General features: G+C 38.1%; 1 protein-coding gene across 4 annotated transcripts in view; it reads right to left on the bottom strand.

The window, feature by feature from the left end:
- Positions 1 to 25375, bottom strand: part of KHDRBS3 (KH RNA binding domain containing, signal transduction associated 3) — a 94245-nt gene that overhangs the window by 57912 nt on the left and 10958 nt on the right. For all 4 annotated transcript variants that reach the window (XR_007158627.2, XM_013192648.3, XM_048049474.2 and 1 more), the window contains exon 2: positions 9600 to 9718. Coding sequence is in view for 3 of the 4 variants with exons in the window: in XM_013192648.3 (XP_013048102.1) it covers positions 9600 to 9718 (119 nt within the window). In the remaining variant the exon portion in view is untranslated. The remainder of the gene's footprint in view (positions 1 to 9599; positions 9719 to 25375) is intronic.

Below are 25375 nucleotides of genomic sequence, written 5' to 3'. Positions count from 1 at the left end.
AAGTAATACAGCAACCCATACAATATACCCTACACTAAAATACAGAAACAGGGAATTAAAACCAGAAAACAAATCTTTTCCCAAACCAAAATTAACATTAAGACCTTCTCACTTGTTTCTCAACCCCTATTATCACTGAAGTTTACAAAAACCATCTGGGGTTCATAACCACAGCATTACTGTTAAGGTAACTAGGGAGAAAGTTACTACTAACTAGAGTAACTAGAAAGTGGTGTGCAACAGAAATACAGGAAGAGTATTACTTGAGGAAATTCTAAAACACATCCATTTATGGAAAACATCAAAATTCAGGCCACCACAAATACACGATGCTCCTTCAGCCCTGAAGGTGCTCCAGAGGGAAAATAAGCTAAAGAACACAAATACAAAACCCTACCCATGACAGGAAAAATAACAAAAAGTAATGTTCCTGTTGTCATTTAAAGAAAAAAATGAGCTCAAAAGGAGCCCGTAGACACAAGAAATCTCCACAAAGCATGTTCCCAGTCACATACTGGGAGAAGAGCTGTGTGAATTCAATAGTCCAATTTTGTATATCATTGTACTACCTTTTGGAAGGTATACAAAATTTGAAGGATAGTTAGAAAAAACGTGAAGATTCATTTAAAGTACACAGGCTTCTAAGTTTGGGGGGGAAAAATCAAAAAGCACCAATAAACATAAGCCACACATTGGAATTTTTATGAAATATCACTTTTTAAAATTAATAATTGATTCCATTCAGAATAAGATTATGAAGTAAAATACTGCTCAGGTATACTTACTATCCCCAATAAGACTTCATAAAACCATGATATTCAAACTGTTGTAATCTAAAGTGACCCAGTCATCGTGAAAAAGACAGTTTTAGCAATCAGTAACATGCAGCGAGGCTACAGAGAAAATACATTTAAACTATTTGTTTTTCTGGCCTCGTTTATGCAACAGTTGACTCTTCCTCTAGTACTCCATCATTAGAGGGCCACGATGAGCTCATTTGATCTCGCTATTACTCTAGATGAATTTTATAACATTTGACAATGGGGAAGTAGAAGCTCTACCCAACTCCTTTGTTGCTACAAGGGAAGTGCTGATGGAAAAAAGCCCAGCTGCAGTCCTCCTACAAAGGAAGTCTACAGCTCCAGTTCACCCCCTTCAACCTGAGACAAAGAAGCTCAAGCATTAAAAAAGCCTATTAAAAATGAAAATGTAATTCTCCTCCCTTTAGAACCTGTAAGCTTGATTCCTGAGTTAGAAACAGAATACAGTTGAATGAATGGCCATGAATGACTAGTCCACACCAGCTATTGAATTTAAGGCCTTTCATTAACTAGTATTTTCTGAAGCTGTCAGTTCAAATTTCAATAAATCCTCAGGTGATACCTTTAACTCCATTTTATTAGATATGTTACATTACTTTTGTCCTTACAGGTCTTAACACGCTATCAAAGATAGTGTTATAAATTGGTTGCCGAAAATGGGGGAAGTTTCCATTGCTGACAGTATTCAGGACTCAGGTGTCATCTAATTTACAGTCAGGAGGTCATCAGAAGGCTGGACCACATGTTTTTCAGAGGTCCTTTACTACAGACATGACTTATGATTACAAAGGTGTAACTGCAATGGAAGAACAAATACTGAAGTATGGAAGTAACAAATACTGAACTTCCAGAAGTCAACATAACACCTTGTCAAATACTTTCTATAAAGGATCATTGCTTATGAATAGGGACTATGGCTAAACTTAAATGGAAACCTTCATGTAATGGAATATTGTCAGCTTTTTACTATTTCAGGTTACTTATGTTTGCATTAAAATAGCCTTGTAAATTAGGAAAACAAGTACTATACACATTTCTAAATGAGGTTTTCCACTTAGAGTAGAGCATGCTGAAATTATTTCTCAATGTTGAATACCTGCGGTCTGATATAGACTTTTTAAATGTATTTTACTAAGTTAAATATTGAAATGGAATTTCACTCAGAAAATTGATCACAATCTAGCAGTAGGCAAGCATGTGTTTTAACTACACAGTGTATAGGGCTAATCACATCATTGAAACAAACTACTTGACCATTAAAAAATAAACAGCTTACAGATGGAAGAGCACACTTGCAACAACAAAAATGGGTTCTGTTTTTGCATGTCATTTTCAGAGAAAGCAACTAGGTGGCTTTGGAGCTCAGAAGAGTTGTTGTGATCCAGAGCAGATTTGTTTACTCAACTGTTTAAAACCAAATAGTTTTATTCTGTTTAAAACCAAGTACTGTGTAAATATATATAAAGCTTGACCCACAAAACTAATACCAAATGTTTTTGCATTTTTCTGCAAATACAAGAAAACATCTAGTGCTGATGCTAGATATGGTAGCTATTCAAGTAGCTGCACAGTTGACATGTTCTAGACAACACATTTAATGAACATGAAAATGTATTATCTGTATCCTGAGATCCACTGAACTATTCTTTCCTGTGCACCCATGCTACAAATACTAGATTTGACAACTCTGAAGCATGAGGAATCTGCACTGCAAGTCTGAAATTTTGCTGATTTGAAGGTACAGTACATCTAGATATAGCTTAAAATGATGACTGTGACTAGAGGTTACTAGAAATGGCTTACTACATACTTCCAAAGACTTTGTTCGCACATAAGTTAAAAATCAACTGATATTTCAGATTCTGTAAATAAAATCCATCTGATATTGAATGAAGCTTTTCAGCAGAGAAAATTTACTTTGAACAGATACTGGATGTTGTTTGAACTACTGGCTTATCTCCCTTTTACATTAAATGTGAACCATCTGATCAGCAAAAGCCTAGTTTTAAATATTTCACCAAGATTTACAAACAATCAAAAAGAATCACTAAATTGCTTTCACTATTTATACAGGGTATTATCCCAAGTAGTCAAGAAGTAGGAGTCAAACCTAAGGTACAAAACCCCCACACAGACAAATTTTCATTACAAAGTTAATAAATCCAGCCTAGCTGCTGGTGAACCAGAAGCAAGTCTGTCAGATCTAAGTTCTTGTACAAGTTAGCTCATATACAAGCTTCACGGCTGCTTCCCATGCCTCACATTCCTAAAGTTTATTTGCCCTTCTGAACCTAATAAAAACAAGTTCAGGTCTAGTATTGAACTCAGTTATAAACTCTCTGAATTAGGCACTGAATAGTAACAAAAGGGTATTGGTGCAGGTCTGGGCAAGTCAGATCAGATCAGTCACTTATCAGCTCTAGCTCAAAATCAGACATGCCAGGCTTCTCTTTCCACTTTCTCCCCTGTACAGCATGATCATATTGGAATTGCACACAAATATCCCAAATTGTACTGAAGTCCACTAGCTTCAGCTTAACATTGTATTAAAGCAGTCACACTGCTTTCCAGCCCAGGCTGGTCTAGAAGCTATTACCCTGCTCATAATTCTCTTGAGCTACCTGAACTAGGAACAAGTGCCAAGTATGAGTGATATTCTGTAGCATTAAAACAAGGGCTGTCTATACATTAAAACAGCTTGCAATATCCTAGATAAGAATCAAGATCTTATTATGGTTAAGAGTACATCAGATTGAAGACTGTCATCATCACTAAGCTGTTTCGGGACTACTTTCAAGGCTGTGCCAGATATGGTACCTACAGAAACAAGATTATAGCAAAAGAATTAAACTATTTTAGCAAAAATGGTATCAAGATCCAGAGCAACAGACTTGGAAAGGATTGGAGAAAACACTAGAAATTGTTACTTCAGCTACTGTTTAAGTGAAAGGTATTCATGAATCCTCATTTTAAGAAAGCATTTTCGCAGATATAGTACAACAGAGATTATGGACATTACTGCTTAACACCCATTTCCTTCAGAATCCTCACATCAAAATATGCCTTTAACAGTTATCTAGAGATTTATTTCCTTACCAAAGCACTGCTTGAATCTATTTCCTGAAAACAGCTCTGGAAAAAACACCGCTACAAAGGAATTATACAAATGAGACATTCTCTTTGTGAGCATTTAATCTACTGTATGAGTTTCAGCAAAAAGAATGTCAATGCTACATCATGTTTAAATGTATATATTACAGGAAGTAGGATATAATAGAAAGAGTAATCCTTGTTTATCCCCACCAAGACAAGTCTGCTGAGAATGGTTCATCCAGCTTAAAATACTTAGTGAAAATACAAATGCTTAGCTGTAAAGCTCTAGCCAGCCAGTGTCAAAGCCATAGAAAGCTTTCTTGATATATTAGTTTTCTGCAACAGTTCCTCTGTGACAGATTTACTAGGAAAAAATAAAAATATTTAAATTAACATTCAAGGCACTTGCCCTTAGAATGACCTGAAACTGGGAAAACTTCAAGACTTTCCTTACTCATTTCAAGAGTGAGGGAACTTACTTAGGAAGTAAACTATTTCATGCATTTACACTACCACAAACTGCTGTCTCCTTCACACAGCCCTCGGAACAGCAATAGATTTTTACAGATTTTTTTAAACACCTATTCAACATTAAACTTGATCAATTACTGTAAAGTTTTCCAAAAATTCTCTGGTATTAAATCTAACTTGTTCCTTCATATCACTTGTCATTATAGTAGGAATGAAAAATGAAAGTATATAAGAAATCTTTAGAACCAAGCTGTTATGAGTTTTTTTAATTAGTCATGTAATTAATATTTTAATCTTTTCATGACTATGTAAAACTGCAAATACATTATACATGACAATGTCATGTTTAAATATGTATTTTAACTTTAAATGTTGAGCTAGGAGACTAATTCACACCTGCAAATTAATAAAGTAACTTCTGAGAATATGTATTTAGAGTATCACTTCAGTGAAACAATATGGAGCACTTCTTACCAATTTCTGAGATCTACACAATACTTAATTATAGCCTTGTAAGCAATTTTTAGAATGGTAGCCTATCACAAAATGGAAATTATTCTCAGTCTTGATCAACCTCATTGAAAACCATCATCTTTCCACTTATCCATGGAAGCTATTTCACCAAATTCTGAACACTTGAGTTCACTAAACTGCCAAAACAAAATCAGATTTGAGATTATAAACTACTTTAGTGAATATTCATCAAGTGTGTGGGAGGAAGGATAAGACTCTTGCCTCATATGTACATATGTAAGCTATGAAACACCTTTCAACTCCTGGCATTTCATAGCAGTATTAGGACATATTTAGAGTCCCTTCACTCTCAAACAGCCACATCATGACCTTCTATTGCCAGCTCACTTTATTCCTACCTTTAAGTCTGTGCAAGTTTAAAGATGGATTTTTCAAGCATGAAATGCAATAGAAGTACAGGTTTAACGATTGCATTTTCACACTTGACCTGGAGTCAAAGATATTCAGCTGATCAAATAGTAAGGTATATTAAATCACCCTAAACTCCAATGCCTAACCTGACAAGATCTTGCTCCACTAACTCCAAGTTAGACATACAGCATCCATGTGGAAACCCTACAGTAAAGTAAAAATCTGGAAATGAGTCCTACCTGGAGAAGTTGTTCCTTTTCTCATTAGAGAGAGAGTTAGGATTGTATGCAGCCTAATCCTTGCTTGTAATCCATGTCCAGTTAGAACAGGACTGCAGACTGCATTATGAAAATATTCAAGCCTCACCTAAATGCTTCAGATTAATTTCTTATCTTAGCAATTGAATAGCTAAACCAACCTGAACAACTCCTGACAGGATTGCATACAATCAGATTTTGAAAATCCTTGACTGGACCTGCAACCTACAAGGAGTTTCCACAAGGCTTTGTCTCACCAAGTAACACGATCTGTCATTAAAACATACTAGTCCTGTTTCTCAGCACATACAGGAGTTCATACACAAATGAAGATCATTCAAACACAGCCAACTGGAGCTGAAACTGAACCTAGGGCTAATTTGTTTGCTTTACGAAATAGTTTGTATCTTCTCACATTCTATTAAGGTCCAGACAAAAATTAGTCCAACTACCTGTAGCATGAACATTAAAGGTAACTTCTGTCATGGCTGAGCAAGACAAGGTCATGGCTAAATAATACACAGAGTACCATAAAAAGCAACCAATAGCTGTTAGGTAGAAGGCAAGTTTAACATTCACAGGCATGAATACTCAACTGTTGGAGCAATAAGCAGAAGACCAGGAGCAGGGAGATTTTGTTTAGGGAAAGCAACACCACCCAAACAAAAAAAGAAAAAGATACTGACTTTTGAACCTGAGGTCTACCAGATTCTTTTCAAAGATAAAAACCATTTGCTCTGAACTTCAGTTGAATAGCCTTCTACTGCAGTTAACTTGTCACCATGTAGGTATGTCAAGAGGTTCAGAGGTAGAGGCTGAGTATGCACAGGACTCAGCCTTGATCCTGCAAGAATGCACCTAACAAAGCAGGGAATGCAAGCAGTCATTGCAGTCACAGCTTGGTCTGATCAGAGCTAGAACTGGCTAGGGCTTGTGTGATTTATTCAAGGAGTCAGAGGAAGAGGTTTTAAAGAGGGAAAGCACAGTGAGATACTTAAACTCGGATAACCCTGTGCAAGGTATCTGAAGAGCAAGAAGTATGCTGGTGGGCTGCTTTGGTGCAGGGACCTCATTTACAACCAAAACTAATTAATGATATTTCATTGATTGCAACTATATTCCTACAAAGCATCATGATTTGCCAGAGAACCACTGGCAAATATTAACAGAATAGCTTCTGCTAGCAAAAATCGCTTCCATTATTAGCTTCATTTTTAGATACTTCACCTTCTTAAGGATTTGAGAACTTTAATAACCTGCTTTTCTGATCCCATTTAAGCTGAAAAACCCACATCATTTACTTGGGGAGACAATACTCTATTTGCAAAGCTAAAGCAAGCCTCACTTTTCTTGTCACTTTCTGGATACTTACATTTTCCAGATTCAGCCCAAACTGGCATCCCAGTGCTTAATGGATTTATCAATTATTGTAGTAACTTTGTCAACTCTAAACACCAGATTCTCTCTTCACTAACACTGAAAAGGCTACACCTGAAAGACTGAAGGTATCCTTGTCTGGGAACTTGTATGGTAACTGTCAACTTCAGTGATGACTGCTAACGCATAGCAAGAAAGAAAAAATTGCTGGGAGAATGGCTCTAAATTCAATATTCACATGCAGAAGAGCTTTTTACACAGCTGTCATCCATATTTATCTAAGTCTTACATTCCAGGCTTCTGAAGCATTTATCAGTAACACTGATCAGCAGAAAGCAGACAATTACTCACAAATGAGAATCAACTTTTAACCATTTCTGTGAGGAACTATCAACTTGGCATCCTCTTCAAATGACATTTGCATTAATTCTAACAACTCTTGCAGGCAAAATGATCCCGCAAACACCACATGCACAGGAAAGCATGACCTAGAGGCATAAACCATTTACGTGAAGCATCATTTCAGGTTTTTATGTAAGCACCCCATAATGTCTTCTGCTTAAATTCCACAGAACCTGAATATATTATAAATACAGCTCACCAAGGTGACTGGAATAATTTCATATGTACCCTGACAGACTTGATAGAGCATTCCTCATTTGCACCCTTCTCTGAAGATATGAACACAACTAGGATTAGTATCTAGAGCAAACATTAGAATGCAAAAAAGACTCTGCTACCTTGTGTATAGGCATTCAAATCTTGTCACTAGCTGCAGACTGCAGTACACCAGGATAAGGCTCAGTTTGCCATGTTGAAGCTACACCACCTTGTACAAAACATTTAAGTTCCTCAGAGCTCCAAAATAAAAAAAGCCTGGTTCTAGTAAACAAGACAACACTTAACTGCAGTAACTACTTGTGGTTTGGGTCCCCTCCAGAGAAGTTCAAGAGGGCCTGTCACAAGTTTGAACTGATGCTCACCTCCTAAACTACTCCTATCCAGTGAGAAATCCCAATTCCTTTTGACTATGTTTGGCCTGTGATGAGTAAGCTTGACAGAAATATCTATATAATAAAATGGTAACTTGAGACAATGAAAACATCCTTACCAATTAGGGGATAAAATATTCTTAAATCAGAAAATACTTGGTTTTATTCCCTCTGGTAGAAGAGATTTGTGTGAGTGGAGATGCCAGTGTTCTCCTTTCTGTGGAAAAAGTACTAGTGGAGACATAGGAACTCACATAGGAAGTCTGTTCTGCACAGTAGTTGTACTCTATGCCCCCTAGACTAGATCCTGGTCTTCTAAACAAGTACAGAGGATTACAAAGCTCTGTCTTTGGATATAAATTCAGATTTCTTTCTATAGCACATACTGGGCTTAATTCCATCTCAGACAGCCGAAGAACATCCAAAGACCACAACTACTAAATACACAGCAAAGCATCACTCCCTTTTAAAAGACAGCATTGGCTTTCCCACTAGCTATGCTAAACAAGAATTTTAATGTTTAGATCTTTAAAGAAAGTTGACACTAAAGAAACTGAATCTTTCAAAAGACCCTTTCTCCTTTTAATAACCACCTTGCTTTTTCTCCCTTCAAGCTCATTTGTCCACAGATCTCAACATTGGAAAACACATCAATAGTTGAAGAAAAACATCTTGATTAGAAGCACTGTCCACATAAGCTTCCCTTATTTGTTGCCTTCCCTTCTTTATAACACTGTATGTGGTGTTTATAGATAAGTTTTCCCAGTCATTAAATGAAGACTTCTAAGGCAGAATTCCAAATAGGTACCCACATATAAAGTGTATGCAAGCACACAAGTTCATTGAAGCAGTATTTCATGGAACTTTGAACAGCAGTAAAGAAATCTCTGCAAATTACCCAGCACAGAAAAACACTAATAGTGCAAATAAAGCTATCTAGAAAAAAGTCCTCCAAGTGAAATGGAAGAAGGAATGAAGACATTCCTTTCCCCCATGAGCAAAAACAGAAGCAGTCTTGAAATTTCCAATAGGAAAAGATGACCTATTTAAAACAGGTGATAAACACTAACATCCTGATGATTTTGCACAACATTGGCCTTAAAATTTGTAAAGAAATACAAAACAGTGAACTTCCACTGTCTTACACATTGGATACACACCTCCATGCAGCAATATTTTAAACCAGGATAACATCTGACCATAAAGAAACATTATGGATTCACGGTGTTTAAAGATATTAATGGAATAGTCTGCTTCCCCTAGAACACATTGCATAATTCAGTAGCGTGGGTATACCTAGTTCAAGACTAACACTAGCTGAAACTGAAGATGAGAGTAAGGTATTTACACAATGAAATCCTCTGACAGTGGATTCCAAAGCTTCACTTTTGCATACAATAAGTACATTTCAAAGGCTGACATCAGCATCAGTTTAAATATAATTCCTTTGTCAATTCCAAAAAGGATCCTACTATTCTGAAAATACTTGAAAACACTTGTTTTCAACCTACTATTTTGTGTGTGACTAGCAACACTTTTCTGCTCATTTATTCCAAGAAAATTTCCTACCTTACAGCTTCCAAAGAACAGACCACAGAACAGCATTGGTACAGATGGCTAATACCGAAACAGTCACCATCTTAAGATGGTAATGGAATATCTTTTCTAAGCATTTAATTATAAAGTATGAAAACTGAACTTACCTTAGGGAATTGTTTTACTGGAATCAAAACTTTTTGTCCCAACTTCATATTTTTATTGATGACTACATCAATATATTTCTCTTCTTCCTTTCCTTCCCCTTTCTGGAATTTTTCAATTTCTGTTAAAAGAAAAATGTCTGTTATTTTCTCAGTTTAATATTAAATATTCTCAGTTTTCAGATTTTAAAGTCCACATAAATTTTAAACAGTAACTTTAAAAATAATACCTTAAAGTATAACATTAGTGGTATAATACATAATTAATACATATTACACAGGTGAATGGAGCAAACCATGTTTTGCTTTTACAGTGTTTAATATTTATGTTCATATCAGCACTTCCAATTAGCATTGCAAGTGTTTTAAATGAACTTTTAACTTAATATTCAGAACACGTTTATGTATTAAAATGGCTCAAGCAAGACACCTTTAGTCCTTTCAAGTTCAAAAACTTACAGCATAGTTTAATACTTGACTATTTTCTCCTATATAAAATATATAGGACTTTCTATAAGCTGCAAAGCATGCAGTTGTATGATGGTCATCTACTGCACACTTTAAGTGTCAATTCAAGCTTTTAAAATTTCAGCAATGCAATTAAAGCACATTGGTAAAACACTAATCTCAAATTTCTAGGTATGAGCCAAGATGACAGGAATAAATTTTAGAAGGAATGCAACAAAAAGGAATTCAGGATGCATGACCATACTTATTCTAAAGATATTTCACATATACAAAGGATTGATTCTTGATTCTAGTTCCTGCCAATATTGACTCTCCATTGTGCTAGTGGAAAATTGATCATTTCATTTCACAGGTGATAGAATAAAAGGGGCATACAAACACTAAAGAAGTGTTGCTTGAGGTCTTCGCTGGATTGGAGTCCAGCTTGGCAGAGGTTCCAATATGTTAAACAAGTCAGCTCCAGGCATAGAAAAAACTAATGTCAAAAGTGCTATGGAAGTTCTTCTATGGGTATTTAGCATTTGTCCTCCACAACCATCTTCACAATCTTCAAACATCCCATTAAACTCTTAGCAAAAGTAAGCAACTTTGTATTCTACTTCAGTAGAATTTAGTGGTATTTATCACAAGCTTGGAGTTTTTTTTATTCTTTATTGCTTAAGAGCCTGTCATAGAAGTCTGGGTTGGAAAGACCTGCAGGATCATCAAGTCCAGCCACCAACCTAACCTGTAAAGTAACAGCACTAACCCATTTCCCTTAGTGCCATGTCCATACATCTCTTAAATGCCTCCAGGGATGGAGGTCTCCACTACTTCCCCAAGCAGTCCATTCCAATACTTGACCACCCTCTCCCCAAAGAAATTCTTTGTGTCCAACCTAAACCTACCCTGGCACAACTTGAGACCATTTCTTTGCATCCTATCACTTGTCAACTAAGAGACCAACACCCTCCTCATTACAACCTCCTTCCAGGTACTTGTAGGACACGATGAGGTCTCCCCTCAGCCTATTCTCCAGGCTAAATCACCTCAGTTTTCTCAGTCACATCTCACAAGTCTTGTTTTCTCATTTCTTCACCAGCTCTTCTCTGCACTCAGACTAACTTGACGACTTCTGAAAGAACAGTCCTCCCCAGTTACAATTTCAAATCTTCTTGGCAAGTCCCTAGAAAAATTTAATCATACGCATTCTAGCAGCATGAATGTACTGAAGGTACTGAAGGATCCATATTCTGTAAAGCAGCCTTCTTTTAAAGTTACCTGTATATTGCAGCACACTCAGAAAAAAAAACTCCTAATCCCTCAGTCCACAGCCACGCAGACTGACAACAGCTGAGGAATGTATGAATGATTTTATCAGTTGAATCCCAGGATCAATGGAATTCACATGTTTTATAGTTGTCACTTTATGAACTGGAGAATTATGGGCAATTAGATTGATGTAAAGTTATATTAAAATCCATTTTCAGATGAAGTTAAGACTAAAATTTCATAAGGTATGATATTCCCACTCACAGCAAGCAGGTGACATGTTAAGTCCAAATTTCTGAACTGTAAATGCAAACCTGGAGTGTAATATCAAATTAATACAAGTAAGCTATTTTAATAACCCCTGCTTCCTGATATAACAAGGGCAGTGATAAAGGTCTGGTGTTTCTTGGGAGACAAAATTGGATACTCAAAGGTTTGTTTTTAAGAGTAGAAAACATGTGACATTGATTTTTAATAGTGTGTGCAAGCTGCAGCACTAAATATAAATACTCAAAGCTCAGAACTATGCAGTCAAGTGTATGAGGTTCTTTAGTATATTTTGGTATAAAATGTTGCTAAATGTTGTAATTGTACTAAAAATAGAACTACTCTTATGGATGAAGCAATGTAATTACAGCAAAGGTTAAGACCAGGAATAGAAGTTCTTCAGAAAAGCAGAAGAGCATAGTTTGACTCCAATCGAATCCCAAATACTGCAGCACAGTGCATTGATTTCATTTTGAAACAAATCAGTGCAGAGGAGAGTGCCAATAACCAGACTGACAAGATCTGTTCTATTGTGCCATACACTGTTGTACACAGCAGTATATACACACTGCAATCTTACACTGCCCACATGAAAGTTTATTTTCATAGAGTTGCATTTACAGATGTTAGAAATTGTAAGTGAGAATTGTCAATTTATGAGTGAACCCTGGTTCAGGGGCCTTCATGGGAAATGCTAAGAAGCATTACACAACTGAATGAGCTTTGTTTCAGGAACATCCAGCTCTCAGACTTGCCAAGGTTAAACTGTATTGAAAGAGTTAAGAGCAGGGTCATTACAATGTCTGTTAACATTCCTCAAATGACCCAACTGTATAATTACTTCAATACACTGTACTTGCATTTCCTAAATTTTAGCTTACATAATCATTTGATTTTAGTACTTGAAGGATTTGTTGATGGCAACCTCAATCATCACTCAACTTGACACAGCCAAGGCAAGTTCTGAAATAAATCCATTACTCTGAAAAATCTGTCTTCATACCCCAGATAGCTGTATACTTTGACCATTTTAAGAACCACTATTTATTTATTTACATGAACTCCCACTGTTTAATCAAGCTTCCATTCGCTTGAAAAAGCTACCAATACTTGTGAGACTACCAATCAAAAAATAGTAGCAAAATGGACCAGTTTTCCCCCAATTTGTTTTAAATTCAAATGATTTTTTCCTCTGAGCAGCCATAGCTATGAGCACTGGCATAAAACTACAAAATAAGAATTCTCCTTTTATTCCCATACTTATCAAACCAACTTAAGAATTCATGCATGTTCACTAAAATACTGACAGATCTTGTGACCAAAAAATCTCAGATTTTCCTCCTCATTTCATTGCATTCAAAACTAAAGTGAATATAAAATACTAAGCATAGAATCAGATTTGCACAACTCATTTGATATCTATCATTTACGTACATCAAGCTTTAGATAATTAGGGAAAATTATGTCAGATCACATAAGAAATCCAATCAGATTTTCAAGGTCAGACAGAAAGATTTGCTTTTTTCTAATCCTTAGATCACATTCTCTACTGCTTAGCTATATGAAGCAACAACATCTAAATCACAAATAGTAAATGAACATGTGATTAAAGCTTCCCTTAATGCTAGAGATTAAAATCCCATGTTCTCAGACCAAGGATGCAGCTAATGCAATAGTCCAGGAATTTAGTTGGATGAAGAAATAACTGCAGGGATTTTTCTCCTTTACATTTAATCATAGCAGAGAGATCTAAGCAATGATTACTCCTCAGTTAATTCACCAAACAATATTGCTAGATGTATCAGATAATGACAAAGTAAAATTGTTTCATGTTAATCTCAAGGTAGAATTAATCTTCCCCTACAGGAGAACTACAAGCCAGGATTCCAGGTCACTCTGCTAAACCAACATAAGTACCTGTGCTTAATGCAGAATGAAGTGCTGCTCTGTACTTGTCTGGTGTAAATCAATTTGTAAATCAATGCAAGATCAAATGCCAGAGTAAACAAATGTTTATTGCATTTATCCTTAATACGATGTTTACAAAACAAGATCAACAGAAATGAAACAAGCTAAGTTTGTCTGGAAATCCTTAAGAAAATGTACGTTTTTCCTCAGATTGAGAAGTCTTAGAGGCATTACGCCTGCATCAAAAGCAGAGTGGCCAGCAGGACAAGGGAGGGGATTGTCCCCATCTACTCTGCTCTCGTGAGACCCCACCTGGAGCCCTGCATTCAGCCCTGGGGCCCCCAGAACATGGAATTATTAGAGCAAGTCCAGAGGAGGGCCATGAGGATGCTCAGAGGGCTGGAGCACCTCTCCTGTGAAGAGAGGCTGAGAGAGTTGGGGTTGTCCAGCCTGGAGAAGAGAAGGCTCTGGGGAGACCTGACAGCAGACTTCCAGTACCGAAAGGGGGCTAGAGAAGAACTGGGGAGGGACTATTAGTCAGGGGGTTGTAGTGATAGGACAAGGAGTAATTGTCTTAAACTAAAAGAGGGGAGATTTAGTTTAGTGTTAGGAGGAAAATTTTCACTCAGAGGGTGGTGAAGCCCTGGCACAGGCTGCCCAGAGAAGCTGTGGATGCCCCATCCCTGGAAGCATTCGAGGCCACACTGGATGGGGCTTTGGGCAACCTGGGCTGGTGGGAGGTTTTCCTTGCCTGTGGTGGAGGAGGTGGAGTTCGATGATCTTTTAAAGTTCCACTTCAACCCAAAACACTATGATCTGTGATTATAATGAATTCAAGTGATTTCATACTAATTTTCTATTTCAGATGAAGAGTAAGTAAATAATTCAAGGCTGAACTAAGACATCAAAACAATCATGACTTCAGAAAACATATGGTGTTGACAGAATTATGCTAGTTTCACTGGAAATAATTTCCATATTCATTTTCAAAACACAAATATTTTAAGAATAATGTTATGAATGTTCCTAAATAAGGGGCAATCGTATAATATGCTGAAGTTGTTTTGGAAGTTACTAACAGTACAACAGCAGCAATATATTTTGCTTTATTTTGATGGAGCAGCTAATCCTGGAAACCATTATCAGGCACATGAAAGGCAAGAAAATCAGTAGTCAGCATATATTCACCAAGGGGAATCCATAAGAGCCTCATAACTGCTGGTGTACAGGCTGAACGAGCAAGAAGTGAGGTGCATCGAGAACTGGCTGTATGGCCAGGGCCCTGTGGCACAAAGTCCAGTTGGAGGCCAGTAATAAGCAGCATACTGCAAGGATCATAGTTTTGTTAAACCTAGAAACAGAATGGTTTGTGTTAGAAGGGACTGTCAGAGATCTAGTTTAATGATCTGAATGACTGGGCAGAGCACACCCTTTACATGTTTGCTGATGACAAAACTGGGAGGAGCACCTGATATACCACAGCTTCCAGACAGATCCTGAAAGGCCGGAGAAGTGGGCTGATGGGAACCTCATGAAATTCAATGAGGAGAAGTGCAAAGTCCTGCACCTGGGGACAGAAGTCCAGGTATCAGTACATGCAGGTGACTACCCATCTGGAAAGCAGCTCTGCAGGAAGGGACGGGGGAGTCCCGGTGGACTCCAAGCTGAACACGAGCCAGCAGTGTGCCCTTGCTGCTAAGAAGGCTTACAAGATCCCGGGCTGCGTTAGGCAAAGTATTGCCAAGAGGTTGAAGGAGGTACTGGGAAAATATCATTAGATACTTCTTGAAAGAAATCTCTGCTACTGGCCAGATGTTTGAACTGACAGTATGGACATTCATTATGCTCTCACATTAAGAGAACAATAAAACCAGTGGTACTATGAAAACAGTGGCATACTAGACTGTGGTTTTATGATTTTTTTAATCTCCTTTAAGGAATACACCCAAGCCTTGAGAAAAGACTAGCTTCCAAAGGAGAAAAGTAGATTCTAAGTCAGTTTTAGAATAGTTTTTCAGAATAGTTTTTCTTTAAAGAACTAGGACAATATGATCTGTTTAGTTTCAAGCTTTCTACAATTAGTCCAATACAGAGCATCAGTAACCACTTCTGAACAGTCTTCGGGATTAAAAGACAACATTTATACCATATGTAAAGTTCTCTAGCATTCCATACTATTTTTCTTATTTGTAAGTTTTGCAGCAACAAAATCCACACTATCTCAGGAGATTCACATTTTAAGCTCACCGATTCTGAAAACGCTAGCAGTTAAAACTCCTGCACTGAAACGAAGCCATAGGAAGTCTGTATAGCCAGATGTTGATTTAATGCTCCCAGGTCCTTCCAGGATTTATTCTGCTAAGTCCACAGTGCAGTATGGCAGGACAACGAACCCAACAATAGTTATAATTTTGTGTTTGAGGGCTTAATCTCATTGACACTGTAAAAGGATCTTGACCATGCTTCAGATTATACACCTCTTATGCTAGACAGATAAGGTAAATAAAGCAATACAAATTTTTACAATAAAACATTTAAGTAATAAGCAACAAGCAAAAATTTCCTGATGTAAATAAATGCTTGGACAGATCTCTTTCACCCACATTTTTTCCAAAGCAAACACTGTCTCATTTTTGAGACAAATGTGAATTAGAGAAGTAATCAAATAAAAATACCCTCAGAGACTTAAAAATAATGGACAAGCGTTTGTGGTATGGTTATATCTAGATCCATCCTGAATGGGTGTAAAAGACTTGAATGAAAAATGGAATGAAACATTCAATGTTTAATGCAGCTGCTCTACTACTGTACCCACACACATTCTTCCATATTCATTTCAGAAAATTCCACCTAGTCTCCTGAGCCGTCATCTTGATACTTCAGAAATAAAAGGCATTTTAAAATACAAATTTACCCCCAACAGTAGGTTCTAATTTAGAATTGAAATAAAAAGAAATAGTTCGTATGAACTATGTATAAGTAACAAATTTATTTTAACAAATGCACATTACGATAGTTGAATTCAGAATAACTGTCTTTATATGCCATTGCAGAAAGAAAGGACAACAAATCTGATTTGAATTTACAGTAAAATGAGTGGTTCATGCTAGAATGTCTGCAATATTCAACATACTCAAATTATGAATATCCATGCTGAGGGACTTAAACCAGTCTTGATATAAATTGCATTTACAAGCATTGTAAATTCTGTTTTACAGTCTGAATACTTCTGTCTGCACCAATCTGAAAATACATTTCAGTCACCAATATGACAAATATTTTGAATAGGCCTTTTTATTTATGCAATTCAAGCTAATTGAACACCTTTACATCAAAAATGCCTACACTAGATTCTGTTAACTTATTAATACTTGAAATAGTTGAAAATACTACTGTAGAAACTGTCATAAGAGAAGTAACAACTAAGATATTAACAGATGTTCATTCAGCCTCACTCAGGAGAGCAAGATGTAAACATAGGCTTCAGCCCTATATTCCCATCCCACTTCATCGAAAATTACTATTTATCTCATTGTGAATAGAGCCTTGGAACGCATGTGTATAATAAAGTGCTAAAAGTTCCCATATGATTTACTCACTGTTGACAATTTTCTTTCAAGAATGCTTGTCACTCATAGCAAGTTCAGGAATCCACTAGCTACAAAAACATCAGCTCATTTGTTCCATGATTTCGTAAGAAATTCCAAAGGCAACTTAAATATACATGTGGGATAAACAACACCTTGCGTCCCCCCCACTCACACATTTCAAACTTGGATGCTGTATCCTATCAGGACAGAACCACTTGACTTCCATGTCCCTTCCTGCTTCAAAAATAACTAACCTTGCTTTCTAAATAATGGTAAAAACATCGGTATTTACCCTGTTTTGAGCAGGGGATTGGACCTTCTGAGGTTTTGTCAGGTATTCTGTAATCCTGTCACTGTCTTCTGTTCATCTACTACATGTAGTGTATACGTAATACAATTCTGTTTGCAAATTTTTTTTTGCTGTTTTTCATGTAACAGCACAGGTAGCCCACAAGTAACAAAAGACAGAGCTCTGGAAGCCCTCTGAACTATTATATACTCTACACTAGAGTATGCTAAGAATAAAATATAGGCATTAATATCAAGTGATGTCTAGGTTTAGAAGACTTCATCAGCCATTATAGTTCCCTCCAAAGGCAGCACATGCAAACAATTATTTGCAGTAGATATAAAGCTATAAGAAGTGCAGATTTCAAATGAAAATCTGTAATTTCATAGGGGTATCAAGCAAACAGGTTTTATAAGGCTTGCGGCATAGAGCACAGACAAAATCAGATTAATATTCTATAACAAGTCCTTACAAAAAGGTGTTCCAATTCTCACATTTATATGTGTAAGGGTAACCTGATCATATTCATGCAAGATTTAACTTGTCATCTTGGTGAGTCATCAGGAGCCTACATCTTTTCTTCCTCAATTTGTACATAAAACCTTAATTGAATAAGTTTTTTTCCCTGATACCTTCAGCACCATTCACAAGAAAGGAAAGCACAATTTAGGTCTCACTTGAAAAGGGGATACACTCCACAGCTCTTAATATGAATGCACCACACTTCAAAAATATTGGCAAGTCAAAATAGTTACCATCTAGCCGTAGCATATCCAGTTACTAAAGGCTAAAGCAGACCAACAAGCACTAGCAGATCTCATATTTAAAGCTTTTTAGAGGACTAACAAAGACCTCTGCAGTCTGCTGACAGATTCATACAAACCACATTTAATACTGGAAAAATACCTACACTACCAAAGCATGTATCTTAGTAAGCTATCCTCTACCCCTATGTTTTGTGTAATTGACAATTATTCAGATGTACAACTTAACATAGCATTAGGCAAGATTTATGCAGTCCAACAAGACAAAGTAGCATTATCTTCCCCTACTTTAAGTCATTTTTTAAGTCAGCAACTTGAGAGCTTCACCAACACCCTCCATCCAAACTGACAGAAGGCTATGGTACAACTTCACACTGGTAATCCTTAATTCAGCAATATAAAATATCCTATTGATATTTGGTATTTAAAAAAACATTAGTTCTAATGAATTCCAGTCCATTCCATCCCCCCCAAGATTTATTTCCTATGGAATACTCAGGCACACAGAAAAGGTAGAGGTACTCAACTTTTTGACTTCACTCTTTACCAGCACATGCTGTAGCTACACCACCCACTTCACAGGACCCAAAGACAAGGCCTGGCAGAATGATGAAGCACCCATTGTAGAAGATCTGGTTTGAGACCAGACAAGGAGCCTGAATGTACACAAGTACGTAGGACCCAATGAGATGCATCCAAGGGTCTTGAAGGAACTGGCAGATGAAGTCACTCATATTCATCATATTTGAGAAGTTGTGGCAGAAGCTTGATGTCTAGGTGGAGATCAATGAGCAGTGGTGCCCCTCAGGTGTCTATACTGGGATTGTTGTTATTTAATATCTTAGTGACATGGACAGCAGGATTGAGTGCACCCTCAGCACATTTCCTGCTGACACCACACTGTGTTGTGCAGTTGACACACTGGAGGGAAGGGATGCCAGCCAGAGGGATATGGACAGGCATGAGGTGGGCCTATGTGAACTTCATGAGGTTCGAGGCCAAATGCAAAGTCCTTACACCTGGCAATAACAAACAGTACAGTCTGTGCAAGGAGTGGTTTGAGAGTAGTTCTGCAGAAAAGGAGTTGGAGGGTGTTTGTGGATGAAGAATTGGACATGAGGCAGCAGCATGTGCCTGCAGCCCAGAAAGCCAGCCATACCCTGTGCTGCATCAGAAGTGTAGCTAGGAGGTCGAGGCATGTGATTGTCCTTCTGCTGTGCTCTTGTGAGACCCGACCTGCATTCAGTTCTGGGGCCTCCAGCACAGGAAGGACATGGACCTGTCAGAGCAAGTTCAAAGAGGGCCGCAATGATGATAAGAGGGGTCAAGCACATCTCCTACAAGGACACGCTGAGAGAATTGGGGTTGTTCAGCCTGGAGAAAAGGCTCCAGCAAGACCTTACAACTGTCTTCCAGTAATTAAAGGAGGCCTACAGGAAAGCTGGAGAAGGACTCACCAGGACAAGGCATAACAGCTTTAAACTGAAAGAGGGTATATTTAGAGTAGAACTTAAGAAGTTCTTTAGAGGGTGGTGAGGCACTAGAATAGGTTGCCCAGAAAGGTTATAGATGACCTGTCCCTGGTCTAGTGGAAGACAAAGATGTAGTTCCAACCTCCTTGCTCTGGGCAGGGATAAGACCCTTCCAACCCGAATCATCCTATAATTCTATGGTACTATAGCCCAGAAAAGCCATATTTGATACCTGAAAGTACACTGGAATCTCATACTACATTTGATTATATATATTCAAATAGTCTAGACAGATTCAGACAAATCCAGTGCCCAGTCTATAGCCCCATCATTATACTGCTTTGCATGGTTGAAAGTATATGCCCAAGTCACCTATCTCTTCCAAAGATTTCCCAGGAGAGCATGTTTTCTAAGCTAAATTACTTTTAAAAAACTGTATTGGGATTAGGTAGCAAGGTTTTGGTAGCAGAGGGGCTGCAGGGGTGATCCCTATGAGACAAGCCCAGCAGCTGCCCCATGTTAGATAAGGGCCAGTTTCAGACAGCTCCAAAGGGACCCTCTGCTGGCCAGAGCTGAGCCAGTGATGTTGTTTGTGCCTCTGGGAGAGCAGACTTCAGGAGTGGGGAAAAAGCCTGCTGTGAAACAGCAGCTGGGAGAGGAGTGAGAAAAATGAGACAGAACCATCCCTGCAGCCCCCCAGGTGAGTGCAGCAGCAGGGCAGGAGGTGCTCCAGGCAGGCAGCAGCAGTTCCCCTGCGGCCTGTGGAGAGGCCCCTGGTGGAGCAGGCTGTCCCCCTGCAGCCCACGGGTCCCACACGGAGCAGATCTCCACGCTGCAGCCCGTGGAGGAGCCCCCGGTGGAGCAGGTGGATGTGGCCTGGAGGAGGCTGCGGCCCATGGAGAGCCCCCGCAGGAGCAGGCCCCGGGCCGGAGCTGCAGCCCGTGGAGAGGAGCCCACGCAGGAGCAGGGGGGCTGGGGGGAGCTGCCGCCCGGGGGGGACCCGTGCTGGAGCAGTTTGCTCCTGGGGGATGGACCCCGTGGGACAGAGCCCTGTGGCAGCAGTTCTTTAACAGGTCTAAACAAAAACTTTTAGTTTGCCTTTACTTTAGTTCTGACTACTCTGGTCTGTTAGTAGTTGGAAATAAACTCCCTTATGTTGTCTGTTCTGCCCACAATTCTAATTGGTTAGTGATCTCTGTTCTTATTTCAAACCAGGTGTTTTTCTTCATCTTATTTTGTCCTCTCATTACATTGAAAGGAAGAGTGAGCACTGTGGTAGAGCTTAGTGAGCCAGTGTGAAATCACAAAAGCTTGCCATTGTTCATGCTTCAAAGTATTACGGAGCAGAACAGATGAGGCTGCCACAAGCACATGTAATGCATCTAAGTTCTTACACTGAATTCAGCAAAATCAGTTGTACTGGGCATATGAGTGTTTGGACTTCAGAAAACTCATGCTTCTTAGATTCAAGATAATCAGTATCAGCAAGCGTAGTCTATCTTACTGGAAGTACTATTGAACCCGATGTACTGGATACATGCAGCCATGCCTTAAAACCTGCCTTCATCAGCTGCCCTTTCACCACCTCCGGGTAACATTTTCCAATACTTGATTATCTTCATGGTGAAGATATCAAAGCTTGTTCTTGTTGAGACTGCACTCTTGTTCTAAGCTATATGAACATTCCTCTTAAAGTCACTCTTCAGTTTCAGAAGGCACAGTAAATAAGGTTTATAAAATTCAGTGAGAACTACCACATCACTGAAGTCAAAGAAAATACCCACATTCTGTGATCCTACGCTGCTCAGATGAACTATGAAAGTGAATGCTACTACTTTGGCACCTATGAACTATTAAAAAAACTTCTGCAGGTGTAATCTTTATCTGTTGAGTCAACCTACTGTTCAGAAGAGTAGTTCAGTTGTAACATACAAGGATCTAGTCCAACTGCCTGATGACTTCAGGGTTAGCCAGAAGTTGCAACATTAAGGGCATTATCCAAATGCCTCTTGAGCACTGACAAGCACTGGGTATCAACCACCTTACTAGGAAGCTTGGCCCAGCAGTTGACTACCTTCATAATGAGGTTAAGGAAATCCTAGAGCATTTATGTATTCTGGTCTAAATACATATGAAAACAAGGATACGGAGGCTAACTTCTACATGCAGAAGGCAACTAATTCTAGCATATCATTCTGATTATCTTAATCACTTCTACTCCTTTAAAAAGCCATTACTACTATTGTCGGAAGACAAAATAAGAGAAACTACGATTTTATTTTTATTATTTATCATTTATTACTGACTTTGGCTGCAGTAAAACCAAGTTAACTTTTTTATCTCTGCCTGAAAGGCACAGGGTACAGTCCTAATACTTACAGAAACATGCTTGGCAGTTACAACAAAGACAGTTTGTACATCTGCTACCCAAAGGAGAAGTACTTAGAATTCCAGTTTTTAGGTTGTATCAACTTGAACATAAAATGAATGTTAAAAAAAACTTAGCATCCAAGTTAGTTACAAACTAACAAGCAGAAGGGGAATCATCATTACTATCCCTTCCACATGCTTAACAGCTAGCATTCCCAAGCATTTGTGTATGAAGAAACATATTAGAGAAGCAGATCACTGCCACTGTCAATTGTTCAAATATTTTGAGAATAAGAACAATGAGTTGAGCCACTTCATGTAATTTTTGACAAAGACACAGGATTTCTCTACAACCATAGCAAACTTGAAAGTTCAGCTTATGGACTCACTTCAGCTGCAGCTCTCACAAGGGAGGGCACCAACATCTGTTGGTTAGTTTTTCAGCAAAAAAGATCCAAACCTGTGAAAAGTCTATTCTCCATAGGAACACCTGCTTATCTATGCTGTGCCTCCACTAAAGAAAGCAATCTTTTTATGGCATCTGTCCAATTTTATTTTCTTAAACTAGTACTTCTAGCATTCCTAGTAGAATATTTATAATTTTCAAGACTTAAGACTGGAAGAGTACAACACCATGATTTATACCCGCGTAAGTAACTGAAGTAGCTACCAATTTCTGCCAGTAAGCTTCAGCTAAAGTAAATTGAAACATTTTGTAAACAAAGTTTCAAAACACTTTTAGTAGCATTTATGATGTAGCTGTATTTGCCATAAGAAGCAGCGCTATGCCTTTTTATCTAAAGTGAATGCCTTCATGTTTAGCTTAAGTAAAACTAAGCAGTTCCCTATAGAACAAATTATAGGGAAATCAGTCATTTCAAGTTAGTAAGTTTGCTTATTAGCAGAAGTTATTTTAGAAATCTGAGGTCCAGTTTCCCTCCAATAGGCACAGTTATGTGATAGCTGCAAGAAGCAAAGTATACACATGGAGTTCTGTCCAAGTACTAAGCAGTCAAGGTATTAAATCCAGCAGTCTTTATTTTGAAGCAATTTAAAACCAAGCGCTTATACAGAAGTGGGAGGTGTGATGCTTCAGTTGACCATTTCAGAAAGCACATTATCCTGCAGAGTCATGTGACCAATTTCAGCAACATTACCATTTGGGTTTCAATCCAGCTAAATGCAAAACCTTGGTTTTTTTTACTGACCACTACTACTTTTTCCCTAGTGATGACTGTCTCATGTTTTTTCCTTTATGGTAGTAATTCTCACATTTGATGCACAAGGCAGGCGATCATTTAGTGGAACAATTCACAAGCAGTAAAGTATATCCACATTGAAGGTGAGAAAAATCAAAGCTGAACTGATTACACTGGTTTGAGATATCAAGTAGTGAGTAATGCTGGGAAAATGCAGAAGCTACAACTGACCGGACACCTGCCCTGTCTTCATAAACCCATGTAGTCAAGTTCCTGCTCAATTTCTTCCTGCCAACAATATGAAAAGCACCAACACCATGAACCTGAGGCACCATTACTCTTGGTTCAGTGTCATTTAAGATTTTTTCCAAATGGGAAGTTTGGTGCTTCTATTTCTAAAAAACACAGAATCCAAGTATGATCTAGATGTGAGAGTGGAAAAAGGGGCTGCATTTGAAAAGTGCAGCTGCCCAAGAAATGCAGGGTCTGGGAAGCCAGAGGGTGAATGGTAGCTGAAAGGAAGCATTAAGCACTTGATATAGCGGATTGTTGTATCATGCACATGAAGTAAAACATTCAGAAAGTGTCTGAGAACAAAAGATCAAAACAATCATAATCACTCTTCATTCTACAAATGCATTCATGAAGAATGGTTCTTGTAGATATTGATATACAAATTAATGTTTCACATCACTTCCCTATCTTGATTCATTGAGCAAGTGCAAAGATAACTGATTTAGTTAAAAACAGTAACTAAACCACAAACATGCTATTTAATATAATCCCAAGAAATAAAAGTGCTTAAGTGATCTGAACAGGATCTGACTGCCCATTAATACTAAAACAGGAAAGAACATTTAGCCAGGGAAAAAGTTTAACTTCTCATCAAGCCATCAGCAGAAGTAACAATAAACATTTCTAAATTCCTGACTGAGGGTATAAAGACCTAATGGTCAGTGTTTCAGAGCAAGAAAATATCAGAAATGCTAGGCAATCTCCACAGTATATGAACAAAACTACATTCTCAGGACTGCTCTTTTGATAGCATTCACTTCTGAAGCAATACACATTATTTAACAGGTTATTATTCCAATTTACTACAGCTCTCAAAAATATGAGCACTAAATTATCTGAAAGAGCTGAGATAGGAAAAGCATTTTTCTTTTCCATTAAATTCATATAGCTTCCATTTTACCCCTTGCATAATAACCATCTATTGGCAGTACCTCTTGACAGGAAGCAAGGGATTAACTATGTAGCTGGCCAGAAGCATCCATTCTCTTTAATCTATTTTTCTGAAGGGGCCATCTGCTCTTATTTCTTCATTTCATGCCCTAGCTTGAAATCACATTCACTATCCCATTAGTATTTCAGTTAGTCGCACACAAGTTTCTCCCATGTCAGGATGGCTGTCATGAGGATGAAATGCTGTAAGGTGAGAGGGGAAAAAGGGTTATTACCAACAGCTGATTGACTAATTTATACAGCTCAAATAGCTAATTAGTCATCAATAAAATGAAGGGAAAATAACCCTTTCTCTAGCATTTGTTTTATTACTACACAGCTTGACATCCATTACTGACAAGTTATGTACAGCCATGTTTAAGTGCCAAACCTGAATGGAAAAGGGATTAGGTTTGTTCTCCTCTCTCAGCTATTTTCATTCAGGTGACTATGTAAAAGTTTTTGATAACAGCACCAGAAACTTCCAAATGAGGTGCCCAAAGTGCTTCACACAAATGCTGACAAGCCTTATCTACATGATTAGCACCATTTGCAAGGACTTATGAATAATAAATGCTGCTTCTGAAAAATTTACTCACCGCAAGCTACAGGTTTGAGCTCCAGCCAGATATCACTAATATAATAATATCTAATTAAGCAAGGGATCTGGAAGGACTGTACAGAATGAAGCAAAGTTCTACTTCCCACTGCATCCAAGCAGGAAGGACAAGTGTCTGACTCCAGTTTTTCCATTCATTTCACCAGCACAAAAACCACCTCAGGTACTGGGCAGATTCTGGCTTATCACCAAGAGCAGGTAACTTCTCAGCATCTTCATGCAAGCCAGCACAACAGGGAGCCTTCTAGCCTACACAAGCAGCCACTGAAAGCTCTGGCCATTGCCTTGAGCACACAGACAAAAGGAATCAATGCCTTGAGGACCTACTAGCTACTTAGAAAATACATTATGTTAACAA

This window comes from Anser cygnoides, chromosome 2 (assembly GCF_040182565.1).
Source record: "Anser cygnoides isolate HZ-2024a breed goose chromosome 2, Taihu_goose_T2T_genome, whole genome shotgun sequence".
NCBI classification, from domain to species: Eukaryota; Metazoa; Chordata; class Aves; order Anseriformes; family Anatidae; genus Anser; species Anser cygnoides.
The sequence above is the reverse complement of the archived record's forward strand: the minus strand, read 5'-3'. Positions and strand labels throughout refer to the sequence as shown.